The 20289-nt window shown below is 36.3% G+C and overlaps 3 protein-coding genes across 4 annotated transcripts; 1 reads left to right on the top strand and 2 right to left on the bottom strand.

Moving 5' to 3' along the window:
• Positions 1-214: 214 nt before the first annotated feature.
• On the bottom strand, positions 215-3051 carry tmem42a (transmembrane protein 42a). Its single transcript, XM_048153252.1, has 3 exons — positions 2528-3051; positions 1168-1314; positions 215-1090 (listed from the first exon to the last, which is right to left on the bottom strand). Exons 1-3 carry the CDS (start codon positions 2702-2704, stop codon positions 947-949), a joined length of 468 nt encoding a protein of 155 aa, XP_048009209.1. The 5' UTR covers positions 2705-3051; the 3' UTR covers positions 215-946.
• A 302-nt stretch (positions 3052-3353) lies between these two features.
• Positions 3354-5850, top strand: kiaa1143 (KIAA1143 ortholog). The gene is made up of 3 exons (XM_048153251.1): positions 3354-3619; positions 3739-3886; positions 5033-5850. Exons 1-3 carry the CDS (start codon positions 3506-3508, stop codon positions 5242-5244), a joined length of 474 nt encoding a protein of 157 aa, XP_048009208.1. The 5' UTR covers positions 3354-3505; the 3' UTR covers positions 5245-5850.
• Positions 5851-7646: 1796 nt separating this feature from the next.
• Positions 7647-19965, bottom strand: gpd1l (glycerol-3-phosphate dehydrogenase 1 like). 2 transcript variants are annotated; one of them, XM_048153280.1, is made up of 9 exons: positions 19805-19965; positions 19264-19441; positions 18611-18751; positions 17620-17758; positions 14616-14728; positions 12887-13123; positions 12636-12742; positions 9411-9556; positions 7647-9330 (listed from the first exon to the last, which is right to left on the bottom strand). In XM_048153280.1, exons 1-8 carry the CDS (start codon positions 19846-19848, stop codon positions 9460-9462), a joined length of 1056 nt encoding a protein of 351 aa, XP_048009237.1. In that variant the 5' UTR covers positions 19849-19965; the 3' UTR covers positions 7647-9330; positions 9411-9459. The 2 variants fall into 2 exon arrangements, with proteins under 2 accessions (XP_048009237.1, XP_048009236.1); XM_048153279.1 differs by having other exon boundaries at positions 7647-9556.
• Between the last annotated feature and the right edge of the window lie 324 nt (positions 19966-20289).

Here is a 20289-nt window from a genome sequence, read left to right on the forward strand (position 1 = left end):
TTCCTAGTGTGAGAAATGTAATGAAGTAAACACAATGATTTCACACTCTGTTTTACCTTTGATATACACATTTAGGACACAAAATCTAGCTTTTTTGAGTATGTATACTTTTAGGATACATTTTTATAAATAAGGCCTCAGGTCAGGGGTTTGCTTAAAATGACACACAACAGAAGAACATTTCATTTTAAAACACATGAACTCTGCAACAATAATATATGTAAATTCTTTATTTTTTTAAAAAAACACACCATTTTGCTTATAAGGTGCTATTTCATCCAAATATAATTCATATGAACTAAACCAGTGTAATGTATGATAAAACAATAAAATGTATGACTATTAAAAAATGAATGTATGATTGAACATTAAACATCTGTGTGTGCATCCTGTTCACTAGTTGGAGTGAGTTCAAATAGGTTTTACTTTGGAAGACTTAAAAAAAGATGTATCAGCAAAACAAAATGAAATCCACAGCTGTATTTGGTCAAATAAAGAAAGAAATAAAGAAATAAAATTAAAGAGTATTTGTGTATCATATATACAGTATGACATTGATATACATATTTAAGTTCATAGTAGAAACCAAGAGTATGAATTAATTTATTATAAACTTACATAATATGCCCTTGACGGCTAAAGTATGCAGTAACCTATATGATCGAGGCAGTATATTTGAGCAAGTCCCTTTTATGACTATAGGCACAACGTGAGACACATTTCAAGGATTTGCATCGTGTCATTATTCACATTAACATGACGCACAAAGATTTTATAAAACAATCCCATGATAGAAATACATACATTTACTGTAGCACAGATACTTCTATTTTACAGTCGTGCATAATTCTTACTAGCTTTACATGCTTTAAGTTTCACACCATCTGACTTGATTTATTCAACTTCAAGCATTAGATAAGGCATTGTTGCTCCCTGTGTTGTTCTGTCACTCATATTTCTTATCCACATTTTCCTGTGGAGCCTGAGGAGTTGATCCATGCAAGACAAGAAGCCCTGTCAGGGTTAAAATGATACCAACCCACCACAACGTGGCATGAGTTTCACCAAAGATCACATGTCCAAGGAAAGCCTGGAAAAAAGACAATGCATATTAAATCATTAAGTGACTAATTTCTGAAATGAACTTGAAGGTTTGAGAAAACTTACAGAGGAGATAAAATTTGAGGCAGTGGTGGTCACAGTGGCCCGGGCAGAGGAAGACGAGTGTCGGAGGGCTTTGGCGAAGAAGGTCCACATCACAGCATTGCAGGTGAACAGAAGACCACCACAAAGCAGGCGCAGAGGTATATGTAACTATGATTAATGACAACATTAAAATGTTATGTTTATATATATATATATATATATATATATATATATATATATATATATATATATATATATATATATATATATATATATATATATATAGATGTTTGCAGATGTTTACATATAATCCATAAGACAAAAAAAAAAATAGCTGAGTTTATAAAAATGGCCCCGTTCAAAAGTTTGAACCCTTGATTCTTAATACTGTATGTGGTTACCTGATGATCCACAACTGTTTTTTTTGTTGTGTGATGGTTCTTCATGAGTCTCTTGTTTGTCCTGAGCAGTTAAACTGAGCTCTGTTCTTCAGAAAATTCCTCCAGGTCCCAAAAATTCTTTGGTTTTTCAGCATCTTTGCATATTTGAACCCTTTCCAGCAGTGACTGTATGATTTTGAGATCCATCTTTTCACATTGAGGACGACTGAGGGACTCAAACACAACTATTAAAAAAGATTCAAACATTCATTGATGCGCCAGAAGGAAATACAATGCATTAAGAGTTGGGGTGAAAACTTTTTGAATTTGAATATTGAGGTAAATTGTACTTAATTTGTCTTCCAGGAAATGTGAAAATATCTTCTTTTGCTTCCAAAGGGAAGTACTAAATGAAAAAATCTGATATTTAAACAAAATAAGAAAAATTTGGACTTCTTCATCTTGTTCGAAAGTTTTCACCCCCCGGATCTTAATGCATCGTGTTTCCTTCTGGAGCATCAGTGATTGTTTTAACCTTTTTTAATAGTTGTGTTTGAGTGCAATAAATATGCAAAAAATGCTGGAAAACTGAAGAATTTGCAGGACCTGGAGTTTAAATGCGCAGAACAAACAAGGGAAGAACCATTCTCATGAAGAACCATCACAAAACAAAAAAACAGTCGTGGATCATCCAGGTAATAACACACAGTATAAGAATCAAGGGTTCAAACTTTTAAACAGGATCATTTTTATAAACTCAGCTATTTTTTTTTTTTTTTTTTGTCTTGTGGATTATATGTAAACATGTTTTATGTAAAATATCTTACTCAGGACAGTACTAAATAAAAAATAACATGCATTTTGTATGATCTCTCTTATTTTGTTAAAATTATTCACATTTTCAAAGATTCTGCAAGGGGTATGTAAACTGTTGAGCTCAACTGTATATATATATATATATATATATATATATATACGTATATATAAAGAACACTTCTTACCCAGTCACAAGCTGTGGTATCAACTCCTGCAACGTTTCCCTGTCCATCTGTCCAGATCTTCAGCCCTGTTTCACACACATCTTTCAGGTAATCAGCACCCAGGGACAACTTAGCAGAAGATGATGCTAAAGCTGCCAGAAACCCCGCCATCAACGCATAAAACACCCCAGGCAACATTATTCCAGCTCGGTCCCACTGACTCACTCAGACTTGACTACGGTAACGCCATTATTTTACCCCCATCTTTAACATTTTAAGACATAAAATGATAATGAAACTACCTACTGTGCATCACAGAAATAAATCAAACAGGTAGAGTGGCAGTCAGCTGGAAACGGAATGGGCGGGACTAATAAAAACATGCGCTGTGGACCTAAATAAAAACGTCGTATTTTTAAATCTTCAACGTGTACTTTCTGTGTAATTGCTTTTTAATGTTGAAGTGTAATTATTAACGTTAAAATGATCACCAAGACCACTGCTGAAGAATTTGTAAGCGTCATGTGATAAGTGTTACTTTTCTCAACGCTGTTCATAATGGACCAATCACAGTCGTTTGTTGGAACGGCATAATCACAAATTTTAAAAATTAGTTTGTCGAAATTGTTTTTTGGAGATTTCAATTAGTTTAACAAATGATAGCTATTAAAATCTATATATTTAATCGATAATTAGATTAAACAAATCTCCTATATGGCAAAAACACTCTGTGATATGAGCAGGGCTCAATGGAGAATTCGGCTTTCTGAGCCGCCAAGCGCCTCTTGAGGAAATAAATATTGTGGAAATGTTTTTAACAAACAACATCCGCCGCTCAGTGTAAGAAATCGTGAAGGCGCGCGCTGATTGGTAATTTACAGACGCTTATTGATGAGGTTTCATGGACGCAAAATTTACACGCCTGGTTCTTCTGTGTTAAGTGTTTGTAAAACATTAAGCACATTTACAGTTTATCAGGCTGATTTTAGCTGAAACACAATGAGTAAAAAGGCCAAAGGTAATGTATCATGGGTGAAGCCAGCCGAACCATCCTTTTTGAAGAAATTTAAGAATGATGTTGGTTATAAAGAAGGGCCGACGGTCGACACTAAAGTAAGCGTTTTTTTTTGTCACACTATGTACTTAGGCAGCTCGCTAGGTTTTCAGACGGCCTCTGTTGTATTTATGTTTAGTGTAGGAAATGGAATAGTAAGTAAGCGTTGCTGTTGCAGAAGCAGCAGATGCCGCAGTGTGATGAGGACAGCGATGGTGACAGTGATCGGGAGGACGAGATGCCGCAGGTCGTGGTCTTGAAAAAGGGAGATCTGAGTGCTGAAGAGGTTATGAAAGTCAAAAAAGATACAAAGGATTCAAACACAGGTAATGCGTTGTGCGTGCATTGCTTCCATGGATAAGAATGTGACCAAACCAAACCTTTCATGCAATTCTAAGTAAATTCTTGCTGACCCAAGTACTCAAAATGCAATAATTTTGTTAAAATTAAACAAGTAAAGGTACGTTCCATTTATATGATGTTTATATATATATATATATATATATATATATATATATATATATATATATATATATATATATATATATATATATATAGTATGTGTGTGTGTGTTTTAACAATTCATAATAAAGCTCTAGTTCTTTCATATAATACAATAAATATTGGCACAGTATTCACAGTAAAAATGTTATTCATAAGAAAAGGTTACATTTTTAATGACACTAAAATATTTAGGTGTTTAATCTTTATTCAATATTTAATTAAATGTATTAAATACATTTACATTTAAATATTAATAAATTAATAAATTTAACTCTGCATTCCTTTCCAAGTTGGTGAGTGTTGCTCAGATTGAATGCGGATGATGACAGACTTGGCCTGTGTCTCAATGTGCATACTATCCATCCTAAATAGTATGTAACATTACTAATATCAATACTATTTAGGGTGGATAGTATGCACATTGGGATGCAGGGTTGGTTTTAACTTGGATAATTAAAAAAAAAAGATAATTACGCAAGCTCTTTGATCTTTTGCACATTTTGAATATTTAAATTGCTTAGCAGCTCTTCTCAAAGGTTCTCATTGTATTGCCTAAATTGAAGGATTGAACCAACATTTTTTTTATATCCCCTTTTTATTTATACGTCTTTTCATTGAGGAAAAATATTCAGTAACATACATCATTTCTATTAGAGAAGATTTATTATGTGCATTTATCTGAGACACAGTGAGCAAGTATGCAATTTAAAGTTTCAGTTTTGCCCAAGTTGCAAACTCCCACTTCCGCTTCTTTAAATTTGATATTATTTCTGTCTGGTTACTAATCTGTTAATGATAGTTACTTGTGACACATATAAATGTTTCTTATAGCAAAGATGGCATGTAGATTTGTTGTAGTCTGTGAGTTATGATGGAAAAAGTAAAAAATTGACCCAGTCTCCCTTAATGTTCTGATGTTCAGTCAGTATAAAGTCATTAATTAAAGTAAATGCTTTCATTTTCTCCAGATGAAGAGCCTCCAGCAGATGGAAAGATCGTCTTTAAGAAGCCTGTCAAACGCTCCTCTGATAAATTCAAAGGAATCACAGCCAGCTCTAGCAAGAAGAAGAAAAGCGAGGATGGCGAGAAGAAAGAGTCAAAAGCTGGTGTGAAGGTGAAGAACAACAGTCTGCTGTCTTTTGGTGATGATGATGATGAGGATGATGATGAGGAAGATTAGTCTGATATGGATTCAGGCATTTCTTTTGGTCAGATTTTGTCTCAGACTGGTCCTTGCAATGACCAATCTGCTCTTTTAAAAAAATATTTCTCTGTGTAGATGGTGATAGATGTAAATAGATGTTTGTGAGAGTGAAATTCATGCAGCTTATTTGTTAAATAATTTTGTTAAACATACGAGTCATTATGAGCCTCTGAAGGATCATCAATAGCAGGAAGAGGGAAGTACTGTAATGATATATAGCAACATCATAATCATTTTTTTAAAGACTGTGATGAATGTATGGAGAAAAAGAGAAACAAAAACAACAATTGGAAATTAAAACATGATGTGGAACATAGAGGTTGATTTCAAAGAGGCTATTCAGTGTTTCATAGAAATGAAACTGTCCTGTTAGAGATGTCCAACAGGATGTACATAAATGGCTTCTATGAAGGAGCTGTGCAGTTACCCTTTTTATCTTTGTTTTAGGTTTTGTTTTGCAAAACGTTGACACTCAAAATCCCTGATTCTGGGACTTTTGGAGTTGTATTTTATTATACATTGTGTCACATTTAGAGGAAAGAAAAAAAAAATGCATTCTGGAATAAAATGTTTTTACCACCATTTATCTTGTGCTGCAACTGATTCTGAATATAAATCGTCTGTTCAGGAAGGAATCTCATAAAAAAATAAAAATAAATCTAAATTGGGTATTTTATCAGCATTGTCAGGTTGAGTGAAAAATACATTATACTTTAAGAGGACTAAATACAGCCAATAGTGTATGGCACAGACACTGATATTAATATATAACTACCTTTTATATTTTGTGGTTCTCAACCTTTTTTACTCAAAGGCCCCCCACTGTCCAAAATAATATCCAAAAGACCCCTATATATACATGTATATATGCATACTGTATACACAGATCAGGCATAACATAAGGCACCTGTTAGTGGGTGGGATATATTAGGCAGCAAGTGCTTTGTCCTCAAAGTTGATGTGCTAGACGCAGGAAAAATGGGCAAGCGTGAGTATTTGAGCGAGTTGACAAGGGCCAAATTGTGATGACTAGATGACAGGGTCAGAGCATCTCCAAAACTGCAGCTCTTGTGGGGTGTTCCCGGTCTGCAGTGGTCAGTATCTATCAAAAGTTTTCCAAGGAAGGAACAGTGGTGAACTGGCGACAGGGTCATGGGCGGCCAAGGCTCATTGATGCACGTGGGGAGCGAAGGCTGGCCCATGTGGTCCGATCCATCAGACGAGCTACTGTAGCTCAAACTGCTCAAGACGTTAATGCTGGTTCTGATAGAAAGGTGTCAGAATACACAGTGCATCACAGTTTGTTGCGTATGGGGCTGCAGAGCCGCAGACCAGTCAGGGTGCCCATGCTGACCCCTGTCCACCACCAAAAGCACCAACAGTGGGTACGTGAGCATCAGAACTGGACCACGGAGCAATGGAAGAAGGTGGCCTGGTCTGATGAATCGCATTTTATTTTACATCACGTGGATGGCCGGTTGCGTGTGCGTCGCTTACATGGGGAACACATGGCAACAGGATGCACTATGGGAAGAAGGCAAGCCAGCGGAGGCAGAGTGATGCTTTGGGCAATGTTCTGCTGGGAAAACTTGCGTCCTGCCATCCATGTGGATGTTACTTTGACATGTACCACAAACCTAAGCATTGTTGCAGACCATGTACACCCTTTAATGGAAACAGTATTCCCAGGTGGCTGTGGCCTCTTTCAGCAGGATAATGCATCCTACCACAAAGCAAAAATGGTTCAGGAATAGTTTGAGGAGAACAACAAGTTTGAGCTGTTGACTTGGCCTCCAAATTCCCCAGATCTCAATCCAATCGAGGATCTGTGGGATGTGTGGAACAAACTTACAAACAACTTACAGGACTTAAAGGATCTTCTGCTAACATCTCTGTGTCAGATACCACAGCACACCTTCAGGAGTCTAGTGGAGTCCATGTCTTGACGGGCCAAGGCTGTTTTGGCAGCAAAAGGGGGACCAAAACAATATTAGGAACATACTCTGATCTGTGTATATACTTCTACTCAGAAACTGGGAGTGATATAGGTAAATTAACCACAATTTACTTTCATTTTGTTATAGGCCTAGTTTTAAGTTTTAAGAATTGTATATTGTTCAATAAAAACAGTTATTGTGCGTAAAAAAAAAAAATGGTTTCAGTTTACATATTGATTGAATTTTAATTTAGATAGTTTTAATTAATATAATAATAAAAATAATATAATTTAAATGACAATGTTTTAATGATGTTTTCAGTTCATCCACATCACCTGTGAGCTACAGTCTAAATTGTATAAATACAACTTATGCTACATTAGGATTTTAAAATGGTGAAGTTAAGATTGAACCAAGATCAATGCATTAATGGAACACACATTTAGCACGGACATCATTTTATTGGTTAATTTCAAAAAGCAGCATTTGTTCAGCGTTGATGACATTTTTAGAACAATGTGCAAAGATGATACAGGACGGGTTCATAAAACAACATGGAGTGGTTTTATATAGTTAATCCACTGGAGTGTTACACTGAGCACACTGCAACATTTGCACAGTTTAATACTTGTATGATTCAAACTTTTGCATGAACACTGAAAAATAAAAACAACACAGGGATAATATGAAACACTGTAACAGATACATGCTAAGAGCTAAACATTTTGTGTTAGGTATGAGCTAACAGATCTATAAGCACAGTACAGTGCTAAAAAAGGCCATCATGGATTCAAACACTAGCTGCTCTAGTAACACACTCCCTTCCTTTGAAAACTACAGATCTTACCAAATCATTCCTTCATTCTTGTCATAGTACAACTACAAATTAAGTATGTTAATGCTATTCTTCATTCATACAGATGTGAATACCAAAACAGTAACATGTGAACTTGTTGTTGTTCAGCTTTTCAGGATGCTAAAATGATTACTACCTAGGGCATCAATGACTAGGAGTTTATAACAAGATTTTAATGTATTCTCAAAGCTTAGATATGTAACATTGCATTATTTTAACACTAACACGATAAAAGTTAGTCAACAATGCCATTCTGTAATAAGTTTTCATGTTCCCACTGTCTTGAAAGCACTTAGTCTTAAAAAGGGGTTGCTGGGAAATTGAGATGACAGACTTGAGCCCCTTTTATAGAATATATTAAAGTTTAAAACAAAACAACCACAAACCCAAAGTGAGTCCATTCAAGTATTATTTGACCTGTCTGAGAAATGTTCCGGACCAGTAAGGAGTTGAAAGGCATCTTCACATTTAAAGAAATCTAAATCTAATATGTCCCAAAACTTTAGGTTAAAATGGCAGCTTCAACATTTATAAACATGAAACTTAGCAATCAGAACTAAAATAATGAATGTGTATACTTAAACCTAAGTATATTAAACCTAGCTTGTGCCCTTGTGTCGAACGATGTGTAAAAGTATCAAAAACTCCCCCAAGTTTTATGTTTTATTAAGTATAGTGGTATTGTGCTGGTTTGACAGGATCTTAACATGCAAGTACTTCATTGATTATAGCGGAGGCGTTCTAGTCGTGTCATGTTGCTTTCAATGTGGACGTGGAGTGAGCCTCTATGATTAGATCTCTATGGTCATTTAATAAAAAGAAGAAGAAGAAAAAAAAGAGGCGTTTCATCTCATCTGTCAGTGAGGTGATATTGTGGACCATCCACAAGAGGGCAGTCAGACAGAGAGAAAATAGTTAAAAACTCCATAATGGCGTGGCTATGGAAGCTTGTTTCTGCCACTGAATAAAAAAATAAAAAAGAATTGTCAGAATTGTGAGATATAAACTCGCAATTATGAGTTATAAAGTCCAATTCTGAGTGAAAAAAGACTGATTTTTTTCTCAATTGCGAGTTTATATCACACAGTTCTGAAGGCAAAGTCAGTATCGTGAGAGAAAAAGTAGCAATTATCCTTCAAATTGTTTTATTCCATGGCGGAAACATCTTCCATAGATAACAACATGGCTGTCATGTATGATAACAACAAAACCTACTAGCTCAGAAGCAAACCCCTGAGTTCAAGCCTAACCATTAGTGTAGAACTGGACCTGGGACAAAAAGTAAAAAGTTAAAAATATAACATTGTGTGTGTATATAAAAGTGTTAGAGGTAGGACAACCTAACAGACCATAGGGGATGGTGGTAGAGAAGGGGGGCACCGTGTCCCTGTGAGACACTCACAGGTGCTCTGGATGGCTCTGCAGGCAAGTGATCATCTCCTGAACTGGTTTGCCCTCGAAACAGATATGATAAACAGCCGTGAACAGGGGGAACCTGGAGATAAATGCAGATATGAGATGTCACCAATTCTGTAAATGCATCTAGACAAAGAACATTGTGCCCTAGAGCACAAAGTCATTTAAACCCCAGGTTGCTTCAGTGGGATTGTCAAGTGCTCTGTAAGTCACCCTGATTAACACACAGTCTGTTAAATGAAGAACGGTGCAATGTATCCAGCACTTTCCGTATGTAGGGTATAATAAATTAGTGTCCCATCAATTTTTTATTGATATAAAAAGCACAAATCACACATTCTGGTATCAGGTACACTACTGTTCAAAAGTTTGGTTGGTAGGATATTTTAATGTTTTTGAAAGAGGTCTCCTATTCTCACCAAAGCTGCATTTATTTAATTAAAAACACAGTAAATATTGTGAAATATTATTACAATTTAAAAGAACTGTTTTCTATTTGAACATTTTAAAATGTAATTTATTCCTGTGATGTCAAAGCTGAACTTTCAGCGTCATTAGTTTTCACTCTTTAGTGTCACATGATTCTTCAGAAATCATTCTAATATGCTGATTTCATGCTCAAGAAACATTGCTTATTATTAGTGTTGAAAACAGTTGTGCTGCTTAATATTTTTGTGGAAACCGTGATACATTTTCTTTCAGGATTCTTTGATGGATCGAAAGTTTAAAAGAACTGCATTTATTTGAAATAGAAAACTTTTGTAACATTATAAATGCCCGTTTTGAACAAATTCATACATCTTTGCTGAATAAAAATGTATTAAAACTTAGCCTTTTGAACAGTAGAGTAGATCAATTATCTAAATTTTGTTTTTTTAAATTAACAATTTTATTAAGCAGCTAGTTCAACTGCAACAAATGTCCATACTTTCTCTAAAATGGAAATTTTTATCCAATAATTAAAATCATGTTATAATTTTGACAATCTATTGAATTGAGGGAACATTATGGCATTTTTAAAGTGTATTTAATTTGTAAAATGTATTTAATTTGGATTTTTATTTAATGTTTAATAGAATTACTAGAAAACCACACCCTTCAGATGCTCTGACCAAATAATAATTCCATACAAAACAAAAAGAGATCTTCACTCTGGAAATGTCTTATAAAAATACTTTTATAGTACATAAGGACAGACACAGGGGGATAAAATTATGCATTAAAAGAAGCACATTTATAAAATTCCAGAGTCAGATCTGGATATATACAGTGCCCTCCACAATTATTGGCACCCTTAGTAAATATAAGTAAAGGCGACTGTGAAAATAAATCTGCAATGTTTATCCTTTTGATCTTTCATTTAAAAAATTCACAAAATTCTAACCTTTCATCAAAGTAAAACAGTTGAAAGTGGGAGGAAACTCACATTATGAAATAAATGTTTTCTCCAATACATGTTGGCCACAATTATTGGCACCCCTAGTAATTCTTATGAGTAAAATATCTCTGAAGTATATTTAATTTAAATTATCATATTTAAATTTTTTAGCACACCAGGATGACTAGGAGCATGAAATTGTCCAGCCATGACAGTACAAATATGTGTAAAAACAGAGGCCAAATTCCCTTAATCATTCATCACATTGAGTAAAAACAAAGAATATAGTTCTGATGTGCAGCAAAAGATCGTTGAGCTTCACAAAATAGAAAGTGGCTGTAAGAAAATAGCTAAAGCATTGAAAATCCCCATTTCCACTATCAGGGCAATAATTAAGAAGTTCCAATCAACTAAAGATGTTACAAATCTGCCTGGAAGAGGATGTGTGTCTAAATCGACCTAAGGTGAAGTGAGGAGGAAAGTTTGAGAGGACAAAGACTCTCCAAGGATCACAGTTGGAGAATTGCAGATATTAGTTGAGTCTTGAATATCAGAAAGCCTAAAAAAAATTATCAAACAGCACCTACATCCCCACAAGTTGTTCGGGAGGGTTTCAAGAAAAATCCTCTGCTCTCATCCAGAAACAATCTCCAGCATATTCAGTTGTCAGACAAGACTGGAACTTCAAAAGGGACCGGCTTCTATGGTAAGATGAAACTAAAAAAAGAGCTTTTTGGCAGCAAACCCACCAGATGGATTTGGTGCACACATGGATAAAAAGTGCCCCATGCCCACGGTTAAATATACTGCTGGATCTTTAATGTTGTGAGCCTATTTTTCTGCTGGAGGTCCTGGACATCTTGTTCAGATACATGGTATCACGGATTCTATCAAATACTAACAGATGAAAAATCAAAACCTGACTGCTTCTGCTAGAAATCTTATGATGGGCTGTGGTTGGATCTTCCATCAGGACAGTGATCCAAAACAAACATCAAAACCAACACAAAAATGTGTCACTGAGCACAAAATGAAGCTTCTGCCATGGCCATCCCAGTCCCCTGACCTGAACCCTAAAGAAAATGAGTGGAGTGAACTGAAGAGAAGAAGCACCAACATGGAGCTGGAATCTGAAGGATCTGGAGAGATTCTGCATGAAGGAATGGTCTCTGTTTTCTTGTCAAGTGTTCTCCAAACTCATCAGGCATTATATATGAAGACTCAGAACTGTTCTCTTGGGAAAAGGACGTTGCAATAATTGGGTGCAATTATTAATTGTGGCCAACGTGAACTAGCGAAAAACATTTATTTCATAATGAGCTTTTCCCCCATTTTCAATTGTTTTACTTCAATGGTAGGTTAGAATTTTTAGAATTTTTTGAATGAAAGATCAAAAGGATAAACATTGCAGATTTATTTTCACAGCCGCCTTTGCTCATATTTACTAAGGGTGCCAATAATTGTGGAGGGCACTGTATTTATATGGACTTTGATAGAAAATCATGCAAATCAAATCTTTATTTTAACTTTACATTTTTATTCAGTATTATATATATATATATATATATATATATATATATATATATATATATATATATATATATATATATATATATATATATATATTACATTTATATTATATATCACCTACATGAACACCATGTCAGGACAATGTCAACCAACATAAAGGCTAATGCAAATATATAATACTTTAAGTTATAATAAATAAGTTATAATAATAGTAACTAAAAAAAAATAAATAAATAATGGTTATGCATACTTATCCACTAGGCCCTTCTGTTTGAGGATATGATAGACCTCAGCAGAAGTCAATGGTCCCTGAAGCTTTTGTCCATTTAACATCTCCTTCTCCAGTTCCTCGATGCTCTGAAAGAAAAAGAAATCTGTATTGATCTTTTTTGCATCAGCAAATGTGCCTAATGCTCAGCATCTTCCTTCAATCCATAAAACATACATTACATGCCATCAGGCAAGTGGAGAGAGAAAGAAATGGATCGGTTTTCTTTTTACCTTCCCTGTCCTGGCAAAAGCATCTGCCACGCGACGGTTTCGTCCTCCATAGCAGGTGGTGATGAGGTCAGCCACGCCGCAGCTCTCGAGGAAGGTGGCAGAGGATACAGAGTCGTCTTTGCTGAAGAGTTTGGCGAAAGCGATCATCTCCATCAAGCCCAGCCGGATGACGGCTGCTTTGGTGTTGTCTCCACACTGCAGACCATCACAGAAGCCTGCACCCACTGCAACAATGTTCTAAAACAGGCCCAAACAAGGATGAAAAGGTTATTAGAATGCCAGAATGGTGCAATGCATCCAGCACTTTCCATAAATATGCTACAAATTAGTGTCCTATTACTTTTTTAAGCCACAAAAGCACAAATCCCACATTCCAGTATTAGATACGCTATTGTTCAAAAGTTTAGGGTTGGTAAGACTTTACTGCTTTTTAAGTAAGTCTCTTATGCTCACCAAGGCTGTATTTATTTGATTTACAATACAGTAAAATTGTGAAATATTATTACATATTTCTATTTTAATATATTTTAAAATGTAATTTATTCCTATGATGACAACACTGAATTCTTATCCATTACTTGAGTCTTCAGTATCAAATGATCCTTCAGAAATTATTCTAATATGCTAAAAATAATGGTGAAGCAAGGGTTATTAGAATGATAGTGAGATCTAAAATGGGAGTTATGCACAACAAACTTCTGTATTCTGTAAAACAGATCGCATCGCTTCCAGTTCGGGTCTTTTGTTTGTGCTTTGTTAAATATAGAGCTGTTTACTCAAGATACCTTCAAAGGAGCGAGCAAAGATGAGCATAACCGATGTCCATTGCATATGCAGTTCGTACTACCGTTAATACTTTCTCCAACAAGTGGATGCAATGAGACCCGTTTTCCTGTTTGTTTATGTGACGTTCGGCATAAAGCTTATTGGTAACTTTGGCAAATCAAATGCTGATGGACTATACATAAATATTCTGGCCTGGACTTGACTATGTGCAGAATCTATGGCAGATATACAACATCACACGTCTTTTGGAAGTATAACCATAACATTTAGCATGGGATTAAGTGTGTTAAGTTATATCTTTTACATCTTTTAACCAAATGTAGGTTGAATGTAACATAAATTTGTAAAGCACAATATTTGTATAGTGAAAGTCCATCTTAGATTTTATGTATGTTGGCAGCAAATAACCAACAGATCATTCACTTAGAAAAATGATGATGTAAACAACTTTACAGCTGATGCACAAGTCCAAATTTTTAGTGGAGAGGAAGAGAATAACAAGTTCAATTTACAAACATTGACGACTTTCTTCTGCAGAACACAAAAGATGTTTTGAAGAATGTTGGTAACAAAACTGTTTTGGTGGCCACTGACTTCCATTGTATGGATAAAAAAAAATAAAATAAATGCCACTGAGATAACTACTTTTGTGTTCCACAGAAGAAAGAAAGTCATTAAGGTTTGTAATGAAATGAGGGTGAATGAATGATCTCTTTAAGTTGTAAATAACCCAGATTATCCATCAATGTTTGCCAATATTACAATGATTTTTACAATGTATTTACGAGGAAGACAGCAGCCTTACAGCATCTAATTGTAAATTCAGCAGAGCAAGCTCTTCTTTACAGCGAGGTCTGAGTCGTGCCCCCGAAGCCCTGCATCTCAGGTGCCTGCATCAATATATTTCCCATGGGATGAGCAGCGAGACAAGACTGATGTTTACCTTAAGGGCTCCACAGAGCTCTACCGTGTCAGCATCATCCACCACGGTGATTCTGAAGTTAGGCGTCTGCAGGAGCTCTTTGAACAAGAGGCCATTCTCCAACACCTTGCTACCTGTGGATCGAAGAAAATATTTGTTGAGATTCCCCATGGTGCTTTTTAGCACTATGGCATTGGCAACGCACACACTGTAAAGTTTCAGGAGTGACAACTGCATTTAAATATGGGAGCGACCAAAAACCCATTATGTTTTACAATTTTAACTAAACAACTGCCAATAGAGCCATCTTGTTTTGTTTATGCTTGGAAGGCTGCTTCGCAGAGCATTCTCTTGAAGTGTTGCCAAGTCCACTTATTATAAGTATATTTTTGGGCCTGTTGTTTGGGCTTGGCTCATAAAGCGATCAAATTTATGGTGGGAATGTGCGGGTTGCACTGTTTTTGTCTTATTTTCCATATAAAACATTTGGATTTTATTCAGTTTATTATGGGTTTGTTCTTGCTGCTTTTTCTAACAAGATCTGGCAACACGAATGAGTCAAGGCAAAGACTATGGTAAAGGCTTGTAATTCTTTACCTGTGATTTTCTTGCACCGCAAATAAAGAAGAGGGACACGTCACTAATGTGCATTTAAATATGTCATTAATAACTAGTTTTTCAGTTCGGTTCTGTACACACTGCGTAGAATTGTTGTATATGTGTTTGTCACTACCTGGATTTTTCAGGGAGTTAATAGCGTTTGTCACTCCAGTAAATTCTCTCTGGCCACGTACACACTGTAAAGTTTCAGGAGTGACAACTGCATTTAAATGCGGGAGTGAATCCCCTAAATTATCATTCCATATGTGTACGGAACACTACTCACTCCCAAAACAGCAATGATTGACAACACGGTAACCATAGCAACATTCTGATGTCTCAAGTGTTTGGTATCTGCTATTTTGACCAAAGAAATATTACAGCGACAAAAGACTCATGTTCAGCAATTTTAACTAAAGCACAGTCAACGGAGGCATCGTGTTTTGCTCATAAAGCGATCGAGTTTATAGTCCTATTTTCAGAATAAAGCATTTGTTTTATTTTATTTTTTTAGCAAGATCTGGCAACACAAATGAGTCGAGGCTTGTACCACTTTCCCTGTTATTTCTACCACCACACATAAGAAGAGAGAAACATCTCTGATGTACATTAAAATACGTCATTAACTCCGTACACACTGCTTAGAATTTTTGTAAATGTGGTTGTCACTTCCTGGATTTTTCGGGAGTTAAAGGGTTAGTTCACCCAAAAATGAAAATTATGTCATTAATGACTCACCCTCATGTCGTTCCAAACCCGTAAGACCTCCGTTCATCTTCGGAACACAGTTTAAGATATTTTAGATTTAGTCCGAGAGCTTTCTGCCCCTTCATTGAAAGTGTAGGTACGGTGCACTGTCCATGTCCAAAAAGGTAATAAAAACATCATCAAAGTAGTTCATGTGACATCAGTGGGTTAGTTAGAAGTTTTTGAAGCATCTAAAATACATTTTGGTCCAAAGATAACAAAAACTACGACTTTATTCAGCATTGTCTTCTTTCCGGGTCTGTGTATATCCACAGTGACGCTGCTTCTAATTCTTCTTTCCTGTTTTACGGCGGTTGGCATCCAGCTTATTGGTGCATTACTGCCCCCTTCTGCTCTGGACAGTGATGCTGATGACGTGTTATCCGGTGCGCCCGAGCTTCGTTTACAGTCTGAGGGAGACGCACACTGTATTCAAGCTATTCTACATTGTTTGTATTTTGGTATTGCTATATTTTTTAAAATGGTGCGTAGGTGTGCATGTCGCGGATGTCCTAATCGCATCACTGTCCGGAGCAGAAGGGGGCGGTAATGCACCAATAAGCTGGATGCCAACCGCTGTAGAAGAAGAAGCAGCGTCACTGTGGATATACACAGACCCGGAAGAGAAGACAATGCTGAATAAAGTCATAGTTTTTGTTATTTTTGGACCAAAATGTATTTTAGATGCTTCAAAAACTTCTAACTAACCCACTGATGTCACATGAACTACTTTGATGATGTTTTTATTACCTTTTTGGACATGGACAGTGCACCGTACCTACACTTTCAATGAAGGGGCAGAAAGCTCTCGGACTAAATCTAAAATATCTTAAACTGTGTTCCGAAGATGAACGGAGATCTTACAGGTGTGGAACGACATGAGGGTGAGTCATTAATGACATCATTTTCATTTTTTGGTGAACTAACCCTTTAAAAGGCACAGTATGTAAATTTCGTAGCTCGATGACGCCTTGATTTTGTGGAATCATGGGAGGTGATGTCTTCATGTCTACAGCTAGTGGAAAGAATCCGACGGGACTCGGGCAGAAATCATATTCATGGATGAGCTAATGTATTAAAGATTTATTAACATTACTGTAGTATGAAGCAGGGTGTGGCTGAAAGCCATTGGAGCGGAACGAGGCTGCTGGAGCGATTGCTAATGAGAGACAAGCACGACACGTGGCTCAACAGAAGTGGAGCTTTTATTATGTCGCAGGCGACCGCTTCCGCTTCTTCCGGTCATGCATATGCAGCTTAATATGATACATTTATGATAAAAAAGTGCTGTTTTATCATATTAGATACATTTGTGTGTTGAAAGTTGTTATAATGCTACTCTGTGCGTTCACTCGGCGGCTACTATGAGGCACGGATATGGTCCGTGTCCTGGTTAAAATTGCTTATTTCTCTGGACTTAAACATTCTTGGAGACATTTGGGAGTACACAAGTCAACAAAAAAGTCAACTAGTGGTTTTTGGATATTTTTATCTAAAAATCTTACATATTGTGCTTTTAATTCAGTTGTAGTATGTGGTTGTCACTCCTGTAAATTCTCTCTTTGTGTACAGAACAGGATGAAGCACTAAAAGATGAACTGACAACTGAATTTAACTGCAGTGTGTACGTGGCTTATGTGGTTGCTAGGATTAATTTTCACACTTTACATTCACTCACCAATGGTGCTCTCACAGAACTTCTCAGCCGCCACTTCATTGGCAATGTTGGCCCCCATTAGGACGCTGACATCGATGCCCATTTTTTCCCGGATGATGTCAGAGATGAGCTTCAATCCTTCTGGTCCTTCATCTATTCCCTACAAAGAAAGAAAAAAGAGAGAAGTTCTAGAAACACCAATGCTCTTTTAATGTAGCATCACACCATTTCCACCTCAGTAGATATAAACTCTGCAGCACAGCTGTTTGGAGGACCATCTTTGCCTAATGAGTCAAAAAATGAGGAGGAACACCAAAGCAGAACAAAAAAAACATAAGGAAGGTGGAATGAGTACACAAGAAAGGGGCAGAAATCTGAAAAAGGGAACAGAAAAACCATATCTTTTAAAATTAAACACAGAACACTGTGAGAAATTAAATGAGGCTACTAATAGCGAAGTGTAGAAGATAAATGTAATTTGGTGAGGTAAAACTATAGAGTTAAAGCACTGTGTGGCACAGTCAGTAACAAAGGAAACAAACTGGCACCAGGAGATAAAATACATGCAAAAAGTTTGCCAGCAGGACAGAGGGCCCTTTTTACCCATGAGTCACTCCACATATGGTGCACTGAGCTCAGCTTTTAAAAAGACATTAAGTCTGAGACTTCTCAGCATTCTTCAGTCCTGAACATCCTGTCTGTGTGGAAGAGGATGCTCAAGGAGAGACCAAAACTTGCCCTTTATACTCTCATTCACTATTCCCTACGTTAGTCCACCAAGTGAGCAAATTCAGACACTGTGAGTGTGCCAGAAGGGCTGTCTCTTTTGCATAGTTTGTGCTTGCTAATTGCCACCAACTAGGTTACCATGTACACTAGGCTTCAAGGTGCTGTCAATCCTGCATCAGTTTATAGCCAAACAACAATAAAACCTTACCTCTTCAATATACCTTAGGAAGTCCCATCAAAAAGCGCTACAATTTTAATTCTATACAATGCTGAGTATTCTTACTTTGATTAGTGTAATTCCACGAGCCTTCTCCGAAACACAGCCGACCATCTCATCACACAGTTTCCGGATGAATTGGTGAGGGACCACAAAAACCAGGAGGTCGGCACCATCTGCGGCATCCTGAAGCTGCGGCACAGCAACCTACCGGAAAGACACCATTAATCGGACACTTATTCAAGCTTGCTTAAGACAATATTTATGCATAGCAATGTGCAAAAGGTGCTTTTTAAATAATAATCAACAGATGGCAAGCATGCAAATCAGACTTTTTTTTTAATCAAATAATAAGTGCAATATATATTTTCATATCTATTATTATATGAATTAATATATTATATTAATATATTAATATAATAATAATAATATTATATTATTATATTAATATATTATATTAATTATATATATTATATTAATCAGCATGTAAGAAATTATATTGAGACAACAGGGTGGTTATGACCAATATAAAATGCATACATAAATATATTTAAATATATATGATTAAATCCAATGATACCAAAAAGAGATGCACAAAATATTGCAAATATTTACCATAATACTTTTTACAGAATTCACACACACAATTTGTTTCATTTATTACTATCCATAATCATCATTATTTGCCAACTCTTAGGGCACCCCACCCACTGTCTTACCACATTCTCTGGGAGTTTGTAGCCTGGAAGATACTTGACATTCTCGTGCTCTGTGTTGATGATCTCGGAAAGCTTTTTGCCATTGACCATTTCTTCATACACCCACATCTTGACTGTTGTGGCAAAGCACTGGAGTTTCTGTGCATTGGAGCCAATAATCCTTGCAATTGCAGAGCCCCTTGGCACAGGACAACATAACAGTATCTTTAATCAAAATGCCAGTCTGCTGTTAAACAGCAGTTCACTGAGACATTTCAAGCAGGGTTTACAGCAGAAGCTTTGCCAGCTGCAGTCAAATGAGTGTTGTGCAGCATGCAGCTCTTCAGATCAAGTCATTAATCACTTGACTTTGCCCAGAACAACAACGTTTAACATATGGACCTGAATATCAATATGAATATGCAGGCAATTAAACTTGTGCTCCAGTTTTAGTACTGTCTGAGCTACAGCAGTTGGTCCACGCCATATGTTCTGTATATTAATCTCATTACCAATCACATATTGATCATATCTAATCATTAGGCTACACGTTCGCACTCACCAGTTTCCTGAACCAACGATACATACTTTCAGCGGAGCAGCCATCACCACCTTTGCGTTCAACTAGTGGATAAATGTAGGTAATAATACTATAAAGTCAAGCAGTTGGAAGGGAACGCGCTGGTCCACCTTTGACTGCGTCATCAACGACAGCTAGGAATTCTGGGAGTTGTAGTTTTCTCTCTCTTATTTCTACTGGTTTCTTTTTGATGTCTAAAATAGTCGCTGTAAAAACCTTGACACATATTGGAGGATCGTTTAATTCAGGTTATGTGCATAGCGCTTTTATGGAACTAGGCTATCCACTCTACTTGAGCAGATTATAAGCTTATTAATGGAGATATTGTGAACAATAATCATTAAACCTAATAGCTCATCATTACATTAATATTCATTACAATAAAGGGTTAGTTCACCCAAAAATGAAAATTCTGTCATTTATTACTTACCCTCATGCTGTTCCACACCCGTAAGACCCGTTAATCT

The sequence above is a fragment of the Megalobrama amblycephala genome, linkage group LG13 (genome assembly GCF_018812025.1).
Source record: "Megalobrama amblycephala isolate DHTTF-2021 linkage group LG13, ASM1881202v1, whole genome shotgun sequence".
NCBI lineage: Eukaryota > Metazoa > Chordata > Actinopteri > Cypriniformes > Xenocyprididae > Megalobrama > Megalobrama amblycephala.

Excerpts from the sequence above, each read along its gene's own strand:
- tmem42a (XM_048153252.1), bottom strand. The coding sequence starts at position 2,704 with ATGTTGCCTGGGGTGTTTTATGCGTTGATGGCGGGGTTTCTGGCAGCT. Across the intron at positions 1,315-2,527 it reads ATACCACAGCTTGTGACTGG|TTACATATACCTCTGCGCCT; the intron begins GTAAGAAGTGTT and ends CATTAATCATAG. Across the intron at positions 1,091-1,167 it reads CCTCAAATTTTATCTCCTCT|GCTTTCCTTGGACATGTGAT; the intron begins GTAAGTTTTCTC and ends TCTTTTTTCCAG.
- kiaa1143 (XM_048153251.1), top strand. The coding sequence starts at position 3,506 with ATGAGTAAAAAGGCCAAAGGTAATGTATCATGGGTGAAGCCAGCCGAA. Across the intron at positions 3,620-3,738 it reads GGCCGACGGTCGACACTAAA|AAGCAGCAGATGCCGCAGTG; the intron begins GTAAGCGTTTTT and ends TTGCTGTTGCAG. Across the intron at positions 3,887-5,032 it reads TACAAAGGATTCAAACACAG|ATGAAGAGCCTCCAGCAGAT; the intron begins GTAATGCGTTGT and ends CATTTTCTCCAG.
- gpd1l (XM_048153280.1), bottom strand. The coding sequence starts at position 19,848 with ATGGCTGCTCCGCTGAAAGTATGTATCGTTGGTTCAGGAAACTG. Across the intron at positions 17,759-18,610 it reads GTGGAATTACACTAATCAAA|GGAATAGATGAAGGACCAGA; the intron begins GTAAGAATACTC and ends CTTTCTTTGTAG. Across the intron at positions 9,557-12,635 it reads CAGAAGGGCCTAGTGGATAA|GTTCCCCCTGTTCACGGCTG; the intron begins GTATGCATAACC and ends ATTTATCTCCAG.